Source organism: Diabrotica virgifera, chromosome 6 (assembly GCF_917563875.1).
Source record: "Diabrotica virgifera virgifera chromosome 6, PGI_DIABVI_V3a".
NCBI lineage: Eukaryota > Metazoa > Arthropoda > Insecta > Coleoptera > Chrysomelidae > Diabrotica > Diabrotica virgifera.
The window spans coordinates 175981224-176001754 of NC_065448.1; the positions used below are offsets into that span (position 1 = coordinate 175981224).

Sequence of the window (20531 nt, forward strand, 5' to 3'; positions counted from 1 at the left end):
TCCATATTGCCTAATATCAATAATCCAGACAGAATCGCCCACATATAAAGGTTGCATATCCTTGGCTCGGTGTCTACTATTATAATTATCTGCTTGTTTTTCCTTATTTTCCCTTTCTCTTAATGACACTCCCCCCTTAACAACCGATTGTTCCAAATTTAATGACAACTGTGGTAGATTAGTTCTTAATTTTCTAGAGAAAAACAGCTCTGCTGGTGAAAGTCCACACCTTAAAGGTGTAGCCCTATAGGCTAAGAGCGCTAAAAATATATCTTCACTATTCTTTTTGATTAGTTCTTTAGCAGTCTTAACTGCCCGTTCAACTAATCCATTGCTCTGTGCAAAGTATGGGCTACTAGTTACATGAATAAAATTATAATTTGAAGCAAATTTCTTAAATAATGTTGAAAATTGTGGTCCATTGTCACTACGCACAATATTGGGAATACCATATCTAGAGAATAAACCTTTCAAGTGATTTATAATAACAATTTCAGTCATGGAACTGAGCTCAAATATTTCAAAATATCTGGAGTAGTAGTCCACGACAATCAAGAACCATTTATCCAGTTTAAAAAGATCTAGCGCTATCTTTTCCCAAGGTCGTGTACATGATTCTTCTTTGTAAAAAGTTTCTTTTCTATTTTCACGATTTTCCACACAATTGGGACAATTTCTAATCATTTTTTCTATTTGAGAAGACAGCCCGATCCACCACACTGTAGATTTAGCCCTGTCCCTGCACTTGACTACCCCCAGATGACCTGTGTGAATATATTCTAGACATTTAAGTTGTAAAGCTGCTGGTATAATAATTCGAGAACTTTTTAATAACAAATTTTCACAAAATGATATATCATATCTGAATTGAAAATATGGCAAAACATGCACAGGAATTTTAGACTTTTCTGGCCATGAAGTCAACGTATATTGTTTTATTATTTGTAAAACAGGGTCATTGCTTTGTTCCTCGATTATTTGCTTTATAAACCGATCTTTTATGGGTAAATTACGGATTACCGATTTAACATACCCCTCGACTTCAATACCTGTCAACTCATCATTACTAGGTACAGATTTTTTTATGGGACTTCGACTTAGTGCGTCTGACACAACCAACTGTTTTCCTGGGATGTAAACTACTTTATAATTGTAACGCATTAATCTCATCCGAAACCGCTGCAACCTAGGAGATAATTCATCCACATTTTTCGTCTGTAAAATTTGAACAAGGGGTTTTGAGTCTGTTTCAAAAATCAAATCTTTGACCCCTGTTATATAATCAGCAAACTTTTCAGCTGCCCACGTAATTGCCAGGGCTTCTTTTTCTATCTGCGCGTATCGACCCTCTACTTGACTTAATAATCGAGATGAAAATGCCACTATTTCGCGAGATTTATCTAGATTTTCTTGCATCAGACAAGTTCCTATGCCAAAACAACTAGAGTCTGAATTTACAACAATAGTTTTGTTCGCATCAAAATATGATAAATTTGGGGAACTTTCTAAACATTTTTTTAGAGTATTTAGAGCTTGAATTTGAGCAGGTCCCCATAAGAATACTGAGTCCTTTTTTAGAAGAGATGTTAAAGGTTCTAAAATTTCAGATTTGTTTTTAATATATTTACCCGCAAAATTAATCATACCTAATAATCTTAAAAGTTCTGTTTTATTTTCTGGTTCTGGGAATTCTCTAATTGCTCTGACCCGTTCAGGATCTATTTTAACCCCAGAAGTAGTGATGATATGCCCCAAGTACTTGACTGACTTAGCAGCAATGACACATTTGTTTTTATTAAGGGTTATACCTTCACTGTGTAATTTTATTAGAACTTGGTTTAAAATTTCGTCATGTTCTTTGACTGAACTAGCATGGATTAAAATATCATCCATATAAAAGACTACCCCTTTCATACCTGAAAGAATCTTAGAAAACCTAAGTGCAAAATATTCTGGAGAACATGAAATTCCAAAGGGAAGACGTGTAAAAAAGTATCGACCAAATGGTGTGATGAATGTAGTTAGCAATTGGCTTTCTGGTTTCAGTTTAATTTGGAAGTAACCACTAGTTGTGTCGAGCTTAGAAAATATTATTGAATTTTTCAGTTGAGCCAAAGTATGCTCTGTTTTTGGAAGTGGGAAATAAGCTCTTAATACACTTTGGTTAAGTTTTGTGTAATCTCCGCACAACCTAACAGAGTCACCCTTTGGTACACAAACAATAGGACTTACCCACCTGGTATGTTCTTCAATTGGTTTTATTATACCCAACTGAAGTAGACGGTCTAACTCAACTTTTAACTTGGGCATGAGTGGTAATGGAACTACTCGTGGTACTGACTGAGCAAATGGCTGAACATTAGATTTTAGCTCAAGTTTCATTTCTGTTTTAAATTCCCCAATATCATCAAATATTCCTTGAAATGACTCAGCTATCGTTTCTAATGAGTACTTGCTAGCACTGTAGGTCTCTGATTCTGCCCCAAATGCATTTATATTTTTAGATACTAAGTTATTAATATAACGTGAACTATTTTTATTAATATTAAGCATTTTTAATTTTATAATTCCAGGCCGACCAAGGATAGGCACCTTTAGATTTTTTACAACATATAAAGATTCTGAACACATATTGTCATTATAAGTCAAATTAACATCAATTTTACCCTCAATTTCTAGTTTTTTATTATCAGGGCCCCCTATGGACTCCTGGCAAACATACATTTTATTTTTGTAGAAATCAGACAACATATTTCTAGAGACACAACTTACATCAGCACCTGTATCAACAAGAAAAGGCATAACATATTTATTGTCAACTAAAACTTTTGCAAACCACTGATCTTTATCATTAGTGTAAATGTGTCCTAGATGAAAATCAAAGTTATTTACCTGTAAGTTTTCCATTTCATTTTCTATTCCTACCTCACTTTCAGCACAGTTTTGACCTTCAACTACTCTTACATTCCTGCCGGATCTACATCTAGCTTGCCAATGTCCTTTCTTTCCACATAATCGACAACGACTATCTTTTGCTGGACATCTTTCTCGGCTGTTGCAGCTTGGTACACTACAGTATGTACATTTGTAGTTTTTGTTGGATTTCCCCCATGTGTTCTGTTGTCCATATTTATTTGGTTCTGCTTGTGATTGTGACCAGTAGTTACCTCTGTGTGCATTGACCGTAGCTACTTCTTGTACTCGTTCTTGCCTAAGAATCCTGTTTTGAGAATTCTGCAGCTCGGCTTGACGTACTGTTAATACAGCTTCCCCTAATGTTAGGTTCTTTTGGAGTTGTAACCTCTCACTTACTTTTACATCTAAAACTCCTACTACTATGCGGTCTCTTATTAACTCATCTTTTAGAGCCCCATAACTACAATGCTCTGCCAGGCTATGAAGTGCAGTGATATATGCATCCACCGACTCCCCTGGCTGTTGACTACGTGTGTTGAACTTGAATCGTTCAAATATTACGTTCTTTTGGGGTATAAAATGAGCGTCAAACTTCTCGATAATAATACTATATACTTGCTGTGCGGGTGTTAGATTAAATTGAGTTATAATTTCCTCTGCTTCTGCCCCCATTAGATACACTAGCATATCAATTTTTTCAGCTTCTGGTTTGTTTATAAAACCACTAACCGACATATATCTTTCTAACCTCTTTTTCCACTGATTCCATGATCCTGGAAGGGAGAAATTAAACTCAGAAGGAGCTGATACTGTTGCCATGTTGGCAAGCACATGGCTTCCTGCTTGATTCTCTGCCATCCCTGGAATTATTTAACTCTATTTCTGCTCTTCGAAGAAGGTTCTACTTGCCAAATATTCCTCGGAGTATTTGCAAGTTCGCTGCCACCATGTAGAATTATTGAGACAATCTTTATTTAGCACTTTATTACAATTATATTTCCAAGCGACAATCCATATTATTAACCTAACTTCTACTACCTTCATAGAAGAGTGGGTGGGGTAGAAAGGGAACTCTATAGGCAGAACTGGTCCCGTATTCCAACACCATCGATATTTTTGGAAGCCAACTAAGCGTTTTAAATTGGAAGATTTCTGTAACGATTTGGAAGATCTCTGTAACGTTTTGGAAGATATCTGTACCGTTTTGAAAGCTTCGCTAGGCATACCAAATTCTATAATGTGCACGTTATTAATTTTTAGTTTTTGCAATAAAATATTTTTATTACAGAAACAATAAAAATAAAAATAATTATTGCAAAAACAAAAAATTAATAACATGCACAAGCATAGAATTTAGCATGAGCAGCGATTATATTTAAAAAATGATAAGTATGTATGTAAGAACAATAATGAAACCAACAAATGACAGTAATAATTATTATTTATATAAATTTTGACATGAATTCATTGTTTGCATAACATATAATGTAAAATAATTGTCTTTCTACCTTAGGAATTATTAACATTACCTGAAAACAACTAGGTACAGTTGAGGGAAGAAAAATAATTTATACACTGAAAAAATGTCTATTAATAACTAAAATATGAAACATTCACTTCACTAATCACTTGGGTACGGGATAAAAACTTAATACACAAATATAAAATTGATATAAAACGCATACACAACACAACAATTACAAAATGACGCACTCAATTCAATACAAGACAACGTTGCCGTATTTTATTTAGGAAATATATTGCATGTTTGGCTAAAATCTACTAAATCAAGAATTGAAACTTTATTAACTTATTTGAATATAATTTAGGTTTTTTTATAATAAAAACAGCAGCTAACTTAACTGGAAATAAATAAGTATAACGTGAATGTAAAAAAAAACAAACTTTTTTTACAGTTTAACAGGGAAACAAAATGACCTAGGTACTTAATTAATTTTTATCAGTTTTATATTTAATATTTTTATATAATATTTTGTCATCCATTGATTTTAACATATGCATGTCTGGATCAAATTTGGTACAATTCCCAACCTCATTCTTTGACAAATAATCATGAAAATACATTTTTTTCTACAACCGTGTTAAAAATGCAATTTTTAGCACTCCATACGAGCGTTAAAAATGCTACTTCAAGGAACTAGTACTTTAAAAATTTTAAGGCACTGCAGTTCGTATTGACCGTATAGGCAATTTGATGTAATGTCAAAAAAATATAAAAATGGAATTTCCGTCAAGTTCAAGTAAAAGTTTTTGTAGATATTGTCCTGTAATTACGTTTGTAGAAAAAATTTTGTATGATATGCGTGTTAAAAAGTACATGTTTAAGGCACTCATGTGAATTTGCAGAACTCGCTTCGCTCATTCTGCAAACTTTCACATGCGTGCCTTAAACGTGTACTTTTAACACTTATATCATAAATAACTATTTATTCAAAAGTTTATTGCGATCATCAGTTGTAATACGATTAAAACCGGAAAAAAATCTTTCTCATTTTACGTTAATAGAAACGGGTAAACACATTATTTTTGCAAAGTTACATTTTACATACATATTTTATTTTCCGTCGTTAGCTTAATTTTAATAGCCTCACCGAATGTCAAAACTCTTCGTTATATAAATATTACCCGAAACACTACTGCACTGCTGCTTGAAACAAGAAAGTTTGGTATCAGACTCCAGTTTCATTTCTCTAATCTCTATGTATTCATACCTACGTCCTGAATCTTATTTTCGGTAATGACATTAGGAAATTGTAACAAAATGTCAAATGTAAATACTATTAAAGAGTTAATAGGGCTTTTCATTCACAGTAATTTGTTTCGAGCTTCTGTCACATGTCGTATAATCCGTGTATATGAATATTGTACACAGATTATACAACATATGACAGAAGCTCGAAACAAATGACAATCGATGAAAAGCCCTATTTCATTTTAGTCATAATGCATAGCACAGAAAATGTTGATATACAGTTATGAGCGCGCTAATAACCGGCAAAATAGCTCAAAAGATGGAAAACATAATACATTGCGAAACAATAAGAGATGAAACTAGTGGAGGTGGAAATTATCGTTATAAACGTCTAAAATACCATTACATTACATAGTTTCCCACCTTTAGACGTATCAGAGGTATGACAACTGTCACTGTGAGAGTAGAATTTTATAAAATACTCCTGTCACAGACGTCTACAGGTGGAAAACTATGTAATGTAATGTTAATTAATACGTTTATAACGATAATTTCCACCTCCACTAGTTTCATCTCTTTTTGTTTCGCAATGTATTATGTTTTCCATCTTTTGAGCTTTTTTGCCGGTTATTAGCGTGCTCATCACTGTATACCAAAAACCTACTAAAAAATATTGCCTACTAGAATTAAAAAAAAAATATATCAAAAATCTATCCAAAAAGTAGAAATCTGCTCAATGTGGCAACGCTGTTACAAAATAAACACAACTGTCCAACTCAAAAAATATTCTTCTTCTTTTCAATTAGCCTTGTACCACATATATTAGCGATCCACATTATGTGTCGCCATCTCTAATTCCGGAAGCTCACTATATATATGGAACCAATTTTTTCCATTGAGTTCGCAGGGCATGACTACCTTCTTGACATCCTGTCGTTCTCCCCGAAGAGGTTCTGTCTCAAGTACCGACTACGTTTCTGAAGGAAACGTATAAGTGGTTGCATACTGAGCTGACTCTACAGTTGGGTTGCTAAAAACATAATTGATTACAATTCTGAGACTATAATCAATTAATATAACAATAATTATTAACATAATTGATAATAAATCTCATAATTTTAATTAATTATGTTTTCAGCAACCCAAACAAAATTGACATTGACAGTTTGGTGACAGTAATTAAATATTTGATAATGATACCCAACTAGCAATTTGTCGACGCGACAACGTTATCTACCGCGTGGCAACGTTTTCTTACAACGTTGTTATTGCCTAGAAGACGACCCTATTCTGCACTGATTTGGTGGACGATTTTTGAGTTGTCTTAACGTTGCCTAGGCAACCTCCTGTTTAAGCAACATCGTTTCTTACGCGTTGCATAATAGCCACTTTACACGATGTAAGTAATTGCGAAATTTATTGCACAATTTCTTGCAGCAATAGAAATTGCATCGTGTCATACGCGAATTGCACAGAAAAGCTGCAACTTCTTGCAGCAATTTCTTGCTGCAAGTAGTTGCAGCTAAATAGAACATGTCCTATTTTTCATGCAATTTTTTCTGCAATTTGGTTATATTTTTAGTAACTTTTAAGGCTACACTGTTTGTTTTGACATTCTGTCATTGTAAATTTCAAACTAAACAATTTTTGACAAAACTATAGGAACTTTTTACCAATTTCACGCTTCACAGATAACATTATTCTGGTGGATAACTTTAATTATGCAACATAGGGATTAAAGAAACTATTTTCTATTTCTTTTGTATTTAACAACTTGTTTCCTTTTGTAAATGAATAATGTCGTATTATAGGTATACTTGCATTAGGTATTAATTGATTTTGTTATACATAATACATATTATAATTTTCTCAAATTATAATCTAACATTTTTTAAAATATTGTTTATTATATTTTTATTTCAATTATTCTAATTGTTTAAAAAGTAGTAAACTTTGTATCTGGGGCTTTTCGTTGTTTTCCTCGTAATACGAGAGATGTCGCTGATTTGCGTCTCAAAAGGTGGGTTCATTGCATCGCGATGTTTTGCCTTAAAAGAGGCAGAATGTTTATATTCCCTTCAGAGTTGTGACTGCACAATCTTCACTGATGATGCATAAGGATGCTGAAATAGTTGCTATATGGAGATGGTAGTCCAACTCTGAATCGAATATAAACAAAACCTGCCTTGAACCCTTTTTAATCTAACATTTTTAATTTAATATATCTGATAACTCTACTCAAAAAATTACATTTTTAATTTATAAAAACAACATAACCTAAAATTTATGGTATGTCAAAGTTTCTGTCCATTTCATGTCAGTTTATGCAATTACTTGCACCGTGTAATTACTTTATTGCAGAAAGCTAGTTGCAACTTATTGCAGAAGTTCTTGCTGCAAGAACTTGTGCAATAAATTTCGCAATTACTTGCATCGTGTAAAGTGGCTATAAGACAACTGTAGCGACTATAAAAAGTTGCTCAAGGAGTCAGACTAGTTATGTTTTTTTACCTATATTTTTAACACCTGTCTGGTGAATGCGAAAACCAAAAAGTAAACTGTTTTGACATCGTATTCGGTATTTAAATTTATATAAATACATAAAAGACATTACCTGATGTGAAATTTATAAACGCATCTCAGATTACCGTCAAATATGGATATTTCACCTTTAAAAAACACACGCGCTCCTTTTTTTATGACATTTTTGACAAAAAATATGCAAATTTAAAAAATCAAATTTGAATATAAAACTCAAAATTTATGTTAAAGATGTTCTGTATAAATTTAATGTATTTATGGTGCTTTTAAAGATATCAGAAAATGCCTGCATTTTTTATATTCTGTGTTTTCATTTTCTTTACATCCCAAAAATCTCAAGTAAAACCAAAATGGCGCATTAAACAATATTACCAAAATTACTAAAAAAATACCTTATCACCAACCTTACGACGGATAAGCCAACTTAGAAATCCAATCGCCAACCAAACCCGGCTGCGCCGACTATCAAAACCATTTTAGAACGCACCCTCTTATTGGGTGACAGAGGTCATGTGACCAGTGTCAAAAGTGTATCATTCTCATTAACAGCGTTGCCACATTTAGTAGATTTCTACTTTTTTGGTAGATTTTGATATTTTTTTAAAAAATTCTATAGTTTATTTTTTAACCAGGAGGAGTAAACTTAAAAGGCAGATTCACGCCTAAGAAAGTCACTAGAATAATAACCAAATACATCTTCTTTTTTGGTTGATCATGTCGGCCCTCAACGGTAATTCATGAATATTATATTATATTAATACGTCGCTAAAGAGTTCTAAAAACGATTGCTTTTTATATAAAAGCAGACTAACGCCCGGTTTCATAATCAGTTAAAGTGGACTTTAAATTTTAAGTTGGTACCTTTATCAATGCAATTCATATGGGTAAATGTCAACTTTAAGATGAACTTTAGTTAATGTTCACTTTAAGTTGATTATGAAACCGGACGTAACAATTTAAAAATTAAAGGAGTAACACAGATAACACAAAAAATCGCCGGTATATCTTAACTCTATGAAATTCCACTAGGGTCAAAATTTGATAAATGTCATTAATGTCAAAATTTTATAAGAGTGGAGTAAGAGTAAACTTGCCTGCAGTTGGACCAATTACAAACAAGCATTACAGCGCAGTAAATTTGAATCACTCCTCTTGGTTAAAAACAAACCATTAGTAGGCAATATTTTTTAGTAGATTTTTGGTATATTTCAACAGAATTTGATCCATTTTTTTCGAATCATGAGGAAACTATAATAACTATTTTTGAAAAATTTAAACGCAGAATGAAAGACTGCATTATTTAGAAAAACCAAAACGTTTCTTTTGAACGAGATATTTGGAATTAAAAGTCACACTAAATTTTTTCTTTTTTTCACCCCTGTAATTTATTAAAATAAACATTATAGAAGTTTTCAGGGACTTTCGGTCCTCGGTAATAACGTAATCTTTCTTTGTGCTTTTAAATTTTTCAAAAATACTTATTAGTTTTCTAAGGATTCGCAAAAAATGAAAACATTTAAAATACATTGAACATTTTAACAGACGAGATTTTGCGCCTATCCCCTTAAGTTAGCTGTTGTTTTTAGTATAAAAAATCCCAAATATATCCCAAAAATCCTTAAGTATATTTTAGTTTTTGATTTAGTAGATTTTAGCTAAAAAATGGTAATTACCATTTTTGTATACCAATGGTGGTTTGGAATAATTAGGTTTCCAATTTTGTGGAATTCCTCTTGGGACATTTAGAATCTACTGATTTTGTGAAAACAAAACTACTGAAAGAGTAAAAACTGACCTGGCAACCCTGTCTACGAAAGCTGATACAAAGATTAGGTTATCAAATCTCAAATCTACTGACTGATAAAACAATGGAATGGAAACCAGCTATTAAAAAAACAAATAAACAGGTTGTTAAATAAATCAAAAATTTCCATCAAAATAAAATATATAATAATAAGAAAAAAATAAGGTTATAAAGTAAATTCTTTTTCTCCTAGTTGCCGCAAACGTGTCACACCTCTAGAACAACACAAGGGTCGTGACGTGACAGATAACTACTCAACTACAACTATAGAGTCGGCCAGGGCGTAAATTAGTTTAGCATTATAACATTTTTAACTCGTTGTGATTGTTGAAAAAACTGAACCACACTGAACTGTGATATTATGTAGTTGTCACAATCATTGTGACACAATGGTAATAAATTAGTTGCCCGTATAACTAAGGTTGTAACATCGTAATGTCAGTCGGGGTAGGGGACGTTGGCCGAAACAACTGAAAATGCTCTCAGGCAACGTTGTATACAGTGCATTTGTTTGTACTGACAACCAATGCGTCGAAAAATTGCTACTTGGGTAATTGTTAATTAGCGTTCGAACAACCGGCCCTTAGACAAATAAATATATGGAAGAATATTTAGAAATTGACTTAATGATGTCATCAACTATACGTGCATTATTATACAGATCATATAGTATGGTGCAAATGTCTGGAATAAATTCATTATTTCGGAAGCCAGCGACTTTGAAAAAATCCTGAAACAGGTGGATTTTTAATTTTAAATTATGATTTTTTGACATAATATAATGTATATTATATTTATAATTCCAATATCCGCTAACTCCACACGCAACACATTTTCAGTAAAAGCAAAAAACTATATTTATTATTTCAGATCACCTGTCTAAATGAATTGAAATTATTCCATTAGGGATAATTCTAATTTGTTGATAACCCTGATTTACGTAATTTAATTAATAAAACAAAAGATAAAAATTTATTTATGTATAAAAATGTGGATTTAGCAGGTTTTGAAACTAACCAGTGGAGTTATTAGCGTGGAAATAGCGGATTTTGGATACAACTACAGATGAATTTAACGAATTTTCCTTTTTCTTCTTTTATTAGGTCATACTTTTGCAACTTGTTTAGTTATTTCTTCCCTTATTTTAATTAATAAATGCAAATTACGTACAACAATATTCAAACAGTTTTGAACTGTAACACCATATTGAAATCTTCAGAATAGAGTAGTGGCGGGAAAGGAACTGGCGGGTTTTGGAAAAAATTCTTAACGTTACTGTCAAATTTAGTCGGGAGCTGGTTGGCGGTTTTAGGTACAAAATGAACATAATAACATTTAAAAAATTGCACAGACTATCTAAAAACAAAAAAAGATCAAAATATGCAAAAAGTGGAGTTGGCGGATATTGGAATTATACGACTCATACCATACTAGTGACGTCATCCATCTGGGAGTGATGACGTTTTCGATGATTTTTTTAAATGAGAATAGGGTTCGCGTGCTAGCCCATGTGAAAGCAGGTTATTCAATTCTCTATTCGGTGATATAAATATTAAGTAACAAATTATTTAGACAGGGTGTCCAAGAAAAAAAAATTCAATTAAATTAATTGACACAAAAAGATGGTATGTAATTTATTTTATTCAAAATACACTTTAGTGCTGTCAGAAAACAGAAAAGAAAAGTTTTTGATAAATAAACATTGCTTTTCGCTTAATTTCAATGTTCAAGCTACCACCCATCTGCCTCTTAGCAGTTTTAAGATTGAATTTAAGCGAAAAGCAATGTTTGTTTATGAAATAAACATTTTTTTTTCTGTTTTCTGACATCAATAGAATGTATTTTGAATTAAATAAATTACATATTTCCTTGTTTTTGTGTCTATTAATTTAACTCAAAAATAAGTTACATATTTCTTTCTTTTTGTGTCAATTAATTTAATTCAATAGCTATTTGTATAACAAGGGAGGAAAGTGTTACGTTTCCTCCCGAGAATGAAGTTTACTGCCCGACGCGTAGCGGAGGGCAGTAATCATTCAAGGGGGGGAAAGGCACTTTACTCCCATGTTATACATATGGTTTTTCCACCTTCCTCAAATTAATAGCAAGTCATTTTTCATTTTTTAAACGCTTTTATTTAGTTCAATAGTTTGCGTCAAATCTTCTGACGTTAATTTTGCTGCCTTCTCTCCAATGCAAATGGATGAAAATTTGCAGACATATGCATTCGCGGGAACAATACACGAATAGCCAATACATTTTTTTTATGTTTATTAATTGTTTAAATAAAAAAAAAGATTTTAATGGAAAATGCTTAAATTCTCTTGTTTTTTACAATGTAAAAACTTGAAACTTTCACGGATTATAGCTAATGATATGAGCCAGGCACGTAGCCAAGGAGGGGGTCCATGGGGTCCAGACCCCTCCCAAAACTGTCTCGGCTTTGGTACCAAGGCAGCAAGTTTATTCCCAAGTTTTTATTATTTTTTTGAAAAAGTGAACGAAATTATTATTTTTTTCTAGGATTATTTCTGTTTTTATTCAGTATTATATCGGAAAATTATTATATATAATTTAAAAATCAGATTTACCAAAAACGAAAGTATTATATCAGTATTTCAAGTATTTTGCCTTTTACTTTTTATAGAAGACCAGGTGTACTCTTTTCTACGGAATCCTATGTTTCGTTAGTAATCACTAACATCACCAGGGACGCTAAAATGATATTAAATATACAATGGTGAAATTAGGTATTCAAAACAACTTACTAGGGTGAGATTGTCGTCATATATGTAGATGGTATACCTGACCCTAGTAAGTTGTTTTTAATACCTAATTTCACCATTGTATCTTTAATATAATTTTAGCGTCGTTGATGATGGTAGTGAGTACTAACGAATTATAGGATTTTCCCTTTTTAGATTCTGTCTTGCACTTTGTAAAAGTAATTTAGAAAAAGTTTAAAAATGTAAGTTTTACATGGTTAAAATGTTTTAAATTTCAAAATATTTTTAATGAAATGGGAAAATATCAACAAATTGTAATTTTTAAAATATTAACCCTAGAGAACTATTATGATTTGAATATCCTTTAATACCAATACATCGTAAAATGTACATTATTTAAAACACATTTAAAAAAAAACTAAAATTTTTATTCTCACATATAGAGCTGGATCCCGCGTACCAAAAAAAGTTGATTCATAGCAAGCTGAAAATTTTTTAATAGCTTAACGGTGTCTAGTCGGACAAACTTTGATGTATGGGAACACTAGAACAGGGGAAGTTTTAATTGTGGAACAGGTTAAAAATTTGGAACGTCAGACTATGAAAACGTTCCATGTATTTTGTTGGACAGAACTTCCAATTGATTTGTTACCATTTCGTTAAACTCTCATGCAATAATCAGACTGGCGTTTATCACCAACTGGGCATTTGAATTAGTGGAACACAAAGAATATGTCAAATGACAGGAATCATGTTGGTTAGTAATAGCAGTCTGATCTTTGCATGGGAGTCTAATGAAAGGGTATTAAATCAATTGGATGTTCTGTCCGACAAAATACATGGGAAGTTTTCGTAATCTGACATTTCAAATTTTTAAACTGTTCCACAATTAAAAATTTCCCTGTACCAATGTTCCCGTATATCAAAGTTTGTCCGGCTAGGCACCGTTAAGCTATTAACAAATTTTCAGCTTGCTATTAATCAACTTTTTTTGGTACGCGGGATCCAGTTCTAATAGTTATGAAGTTTAATAAGCCTGTAGAATATTTCTCCGTAAAGATATGTTTAATATTTTCTTTTCTTTTGATATGTTTAATCGCGCATCTATGATTCAGCAAGGCTTTTGCCCAAATCATAAACTAAGAGTGGAAAACTGGCTTCCTATTTATTTTGAGCGAATTATGGCAGTATATCACATACCTACGAATTGATAGTACTTATGTTTATCATTCCATAAAAAATACATAGTATCAATGTTAATGTTACGGTTACTACCATGGACCGATTTTGTCAATTCCTTCACATAAAAATTTGTAAGAGGTAATATTCCGGTATCGGTGTTTTTGCCAAGATAGGGACTGACATCAGTCATAAATTTGGAGAATTAATCGAAAAGCATAGCAATCTTTATGCTGTACTTAGATATTAGCTTATGTTACTATCGTTAACACGTTCAAGCGTCGTAATAGGGCTTTTCATTCACAGTCATTTGTTTCGAGCTTCTGTCATGTGTCACATAATATTAATATATCTACGTCATACGTTATTGGTATATAACAATGATACAAACCAAAGACGTATGGCGTAGATATATTAATATTATTTGACACATGACAGAAGCTCGAAACAAATGACAATCGATGAAAAGCCCTATATTTATGACAGGATACCTAATTCACACACTTCCGCACAAAATTTAACTGACGTTTATACGCCAACAATTAAGTACTCCAGTGCTAAAGAACTATGGAATCCCGGAACTAAGTTCCTGGGATTTTCCGTTGTTAAGAAATTTCGCTGCAAATAATTCAACGTCGTATATTTTACGAGTATTTTATTAGTATTCTAGGGTTAAAATAGTTTTTTTTTAAATTAGCATATCGATCTAAAATTTAGTCTGAATATATTTTTTCAATAGGTACCTTACCGTCTAATCTAACAAAAACTTTGAGTTGTGTTTGGACCCCCCTCTAGCACATTTCCTGGCTACGTGCCTGATATGAGCTATACATAATTTCACTTTTTACGTTAATTGTTTACGTTATGCTTCATAAATAAACAATAAAGTTTCAAATTTTTTGACGATTCCTACTACTTTTCATGTTAGTGCATCATATGTTTTATACATAACCTGTGATCCAAAATTATTGTCACCATAGGTGGCTCTGAACGACAGAGATAGCTATACAGTGCATGTCTATTATTAATTCAGATATACTTTCAAGTTTACGTCAACTTTGACAGATAATTCTCAGTAGTACGTACGTCAACTTAAAGAACACTATTTATAATTAAAATAAAAAGTAGCAGAATAAGCAAAATTTTAACTTTATACGAATTAAAAGGTCTTCGGATTGGGTATCTTTTCAACGCGTTTTCAATTTTTATTCTTTGTTTAGAAAAGTGATCATAACAACACTGATTATAGCCGCAGTTAGCCGCGACGTCACACTCCAACGGTCTTTCAGATTAAAACAAGACATACGTAATTTTTTTCACGGATAGCTTTTGATCCCAATAATTGTGGATCGTTCGTTATTTTAAAAAACATGACGATATATTTTAATGTTTGAAAAGTGTAAGACTAAAAAGTAAAAAATAAAAAAATGCGAAAAAAAATGTTTAGGAAACGCTTTTAACGAGTGACTAAAATTAAAAATATAAAAAAATCAACTAAAAAGCAAAAAATAAAAAAAATTGAAAAAATCTAACACATTCGTTAAAGAAAAGCGTAGTGCGAAAACCGTTTATTCGATGAAGACGCGCCACGCTTTTCTTTGACGAATGTGTTAGATTTTTTCAATTTTTTTTATTTTTTGCTTTTTAGTTAATTTTTTTATATTTTTAATTTTAGTCACTCGTAACTAACAAAAGCGTTTCCTAAAAAATTTTTTTCGCATTTTTTTATTACTTAATTTATTTATGTAACTAACCAACAAAATTTATTAAAACTAAAACTAAGAAGTAGGTACAATATAACTGTCAACTGTCAAATATAAGTCAAATTATTAATGTAAACATTGTTAAATCAAAATAATAATTTACTGTTTTTTATCATTCTGCAAAATACAGGGTGTTTTATAAATAAACGTTAAAATGTATAGATACTTACGTAATAGAAAATAGATATTGACAGGGCGTCAATAAGTTATATTTCATGAATGAAATACCATGACGTCACTTTTACTTTTCCTCCCTAGGGAGGAAAAGTACAACTTTGCTCCCTACAATCAGGTCCGGAAAAGTATACTTTCGGTAGAGGTAGGTGGAAAAATAATTTTTCTTGGGTATAAATAATTATGTCAGTGTTTATATTACTGAATAGAGAATTGAATAACCTTTTAAGTGAGCTAACACACGACCCCCATTCTTATTTAAAAAAAATCATCGATTGCGTCATTACTCCCAGATGGATGACGATATATGTCAAACAATCATAATTTAAAATTAAAAATCGACCTGTTTCAGGATTTTTTCATTAAAGTCGCTGGCTTCCGAAATAATGAATGTATTCCAGACGTTTGCACCATACTGTATAATAATATCACATGAGGTATATAGCTACTGGGATTGTCTGCGTCCTTTCCTAGATTTAATGAGGGTATTACTTTCGATCTTCTCCATGATTTTGGGAGATGAGACGTTTTGGAAATAAATGTATTCTTTCAATACACTTTTAAATAGTAATTTTAAGCTGTTTTGGCGCATAAAGCTCTATTCTGGAACTGAAGAATTCTACAATGCTTTTAATAAAATAAAAACATCAAATATCAAAATTTTGGATTCGACACACTAGGTGTGAATTACATACTATATTAATGTAATCAATTATTTATGAGGAATTTATTTTAAAGGCACGTCAAGTGCACAAAATCAATGCAACCAAAAACCTCAAATCTAAAACCAACAAACAGAAGAAAGTGATTTAAAACGATTATGATAGGTTAGGTTTATGTACATGTACGTGGTCCGATAAGTCCTTAGCCTTCAAAAGAAAAACGGAAGTTTTTGAAAAGTGGCGATTGATTTCTGAACGTAGTCTCATTTTAGCTCGATACACTTGAACCAGCGATGCTCCACCTTCTTTAACCCGCCTGAAGAATAGCTTTTCTCGAGGTCTGCAAAGTAGGCTGCCGTGGCGGTGATGAACTCCTTATTCGATTTAAATTTCTGCCCTGCGAGTGACTTTTTTAAATTTGGGAACAAAAAGAAGTCGTACAGGCCCAAATCTGGAGAATATGTTGGATGGAACAGCAGTTTGTAGCCCAATTCGACCAATGTATCCATGGCGATGGCGGAGGTGTGAGCCGGACGTTGTCTTGGTGGAAGAGTTTTTTTTTCAAAATTGGGACTGTTTTTTTCTGAAATTAAGCGTGATATCGGGCCCATTATGCAGCATAGTAAAGCCCTGAGATCATTTTGCCCTTTTTCAGGAAGTGGGTATAGATCACACTTTGTGAATCTCAGATAATGGTGGCCATCTCCTTTCCGGCCGATTGGACAGTGTTCGCCCTTATCGGAGCACGTTCACGGGGTGACGTCCACTGTATCGACTGTTCCTTGGACTCTGGTGTATACCAGTGGAACCATGTTTAGTCGACGGTTACGAAACAACATAGAAACTCATTTTGATTACGCTTAAACAGCATAAGACATTGCTCCGAAGTGGTCTCATGGTTTCGTTTATTGTTCGGAGTTAGAAAATGCGGCAGCCATGGCGCCGACAGCTTTTTTATGCCCAAAATTTTATGCAGGATATGACCAACGACATCTTTTGAGATGCCTACTGTCTCAGCTATCTCACGAAGCTTGAGTTGGCGGTATAGCAATACGAGATCGTGGACTTCTTTCACGTCATCCTCAGTGGTAGCCGTTTTCGGGGTAACTGGGAGTGACTTATCAAAAACCGACGAAACACCACGTTGAAACTCGTTTTTGATGGTTTGCATGGAAGGAAAAGATTTACCGTTTACAGAATTCAAGCACTTTTTCATTTGGCTGCGGGATTTCCCATCTAAAAAGAAGAGTCGAATCACCGACTGATATTGCTCTTTTGTCATTTTTCTAAAATCCCCAAACACGCCCGCTTATACACGCGGTCAAAACAAAACTACGAGTCGGATTTGACTGATATTTTTCCATTGGCTCCGTGCGTCTCCCCTCTACGTACAGTCACGTGATACGCTGTCAGATTTTGTAAGGACGTTTTAACATCGAGTCTTATGGGATTATTTTGTTAAACTTGAATATTTTATTTTGTAGTGATAATAACCGAATACAATTGTTAGAATTCATTAGTTATTAATTTATACTGTAATTTATAGTGCAACAAAATATTTTCTTTTTCGTTAATAAATATTTATTGACATAAACTGCGATAGTGAGGTTACGCATACAAAATCAAACTGATAATCAATATTGGAAAGTGAAGAATTTATAGTGCGTTTTTATTTTCTGTTTATATTAATACATAATATCACTAGCGGGACACGACATTTTTTTAAATGTCTCATTTAAACATACACAAAGCGTCCTTATAAAATTTCAAAAAACCGCCACCATGAGCAAGTCGGTCGATTTTGCTTTGACACTTTGTTAACGCTCGGAGCGAACAGGCCGTCTACAAGAATGTATTACACGATGGTACATTTCTCTTGGGACAAATGCGCCATATGGCGGAGAAGCTAAGTACTTATCGGACCACCCTAGTATAGGGCTTTTCATTCACAGTCATTTGTTTCGAGCTTCTGTCATGTGTCACATAATATTAATATATCTACGACATACTTTATTTGTATCTACAATAATACAAACCGAAGACGTATGACGTAAATATATTAATATTATGTGAGACATGACAGAAGCTCGAAACAAATGACAATCGATGAAAAGCCTTATTAGAATAGATTGATATATTTGTTTAAGTTAGGATCGTTTAAGTTCGATTGGGCAAATAAGTTAAGTGTATTAAACAAACTGGAACATGAAGTGAAAACCACTTCTGTGTAAAAGGTATATTTACTAAAAAATTTTAAAAATCCCAATGGATTCAATAAAATGTGTTCATCAATTTTCTCAATTTTATAAAAAATTGTTCCATAATAATTGCATTCCTACATCATACTTTCTACTATCAGATTGACTATATCTTACCTCCAATTTATTTTAAAAAATTTTAATTTTCACCTACATTCAAATAAAAATTTCCCTTCTACCTATACAACCACCAATACAATATCAATATACATACTGTTGACATATTAATTTCTTGATATAATAATATCCCAATTCAAAATTTAAAACTTCTTCTATATCACCACCTACTTATTTATTTTTATTTCTGTCATTACTACTAATCAACTCACTTTTTCATTTTAATTATTTGGATCAGGTTAATTTTATTTGATACAGTCAATTTGTAGTTACCTACAGTTAAAATAATTTTTATTTTGTAAAACACATTTTCTTTTAATTTTAAAAACAATAGATTTAAATAATAGACATTTTCAGATATTAAAATCTTTACCATATCTTCGTCTTAGATCATGACTTTGTTTTTAAATTCCATTGAAAATCGACTACCTTCTTCCTCAACTGTCAATGTCACATCAAGCATTTCCTTACACAGCTTTGACACTTAGTAGTCATCGTTAACCTAAGATGGTTTATTGGGTCCTCGGGTAGAGTTTCACTATGTTCCCAGAGGTTTAATCCCTATACATCGGCGTTTAGCCTTTTTAATTTTATTTTAACATAATGTAGATTTATTTAAAATCACAACAATTGTTTGGTTCTGAGGCTATTTTGCAAGTATTCAAATTCACTGATGATGGACCGATAGGTTTGAAAACGTTCTGATGAACACAATTTATTGAATCCATTGGGATTTTTAAAATTTTTTAGTAAATATACCTTTTACATAGAAGTGCTTTTTACTTCATGTTCCAGTTTGTTTAACTATTTTAAGTTTTTACTAACCCCTTTTTAGTTTAAGTGTATTAGATATTAAATATAATATAGGCGTTCTAATAATATTTTTGAAAAATTTAAATGCAGAATGAAAGATTACATTATTACCGAGGGCCGAAAGTCCCTTCCAATAAATAAAAAGTTTCTTTTGAATGAGATATTTAAAATTAAAAATCGCACTCAATTTTCTCTGTTTTTGCCCCTGTAACTTATTAAAACAAACATTATAAAAGTTTTTGGGGATTTTCGGCCCTCGGTAATAATGCAATCTTTCATTCTGCGTTGCGCGTACGAAATACATGATTATTGTCAAAAACAACAAAATAAGAACTGAACTGTTTTATGGACAAATATCACATTGGATGAAATATGTTTTACATTAAAAAAATATATTTGTACGATGTCCTGTATTATATTTTTCTATTCTGTTTATCATAATGTATGTATTGATAATTTTATAAACAAGATTAAATAATAAAATATGTTGTTCTAATTTTTTTTTCCTATCGATATCTTGCTCATCATTATTTTTATGAATACATACCCAAATTATTCATAGAGTATGCGGTAAAATAAACTACTGAAATGGATATTGAAATATAAAGGCATTTGATATTTAATTGGATATTGAAATGTTTATGATTATTTATATATCTAGTAGACAATATACAGGGTGTAACAAAAATACAGGTCATAAATTAAATAACATATTCTGGGACCAAAAATAGTTCGAATGAACCTAACTTACCTTAGTACAAATATGCACATAAAAAAAGTTATAGCCCTTTGAAGTTACAAAATGAAACTCGATTTTTTCAAATATATCGAAAACTATTAGAGATTTTTTATTGAAAATGGATAT

The 20531-nt window shown here is 32.1% G+C and overlaps 1 protein-coding gene across 1 annotated transcript; it reads right to left on the reverse strand.

Annotated features, from left to right (window-relative positions):
• Positions 1-2768: 2768 nt before the first annotated feature.
• LOC126886243 (uncharacterized) lies at positions 2769-3774 on the reverse strand. Its single transcript, XM_050653108.1, has 2 exons — positions 2893-3774; positions 2769-2780 (listed from the first exon to the last, which is right to left on the reverse strand). The coding sequence occupies exons 1-2, from the start codon at positions 3772-3774 to the stop codon at positions 2769-2771; spliced, it is 894 nt and encodes a 297-aa protein (XP_050509065.1).
• Between the last annotated feature and the right edge of the window lie 16757 nt (positions 3775-20531).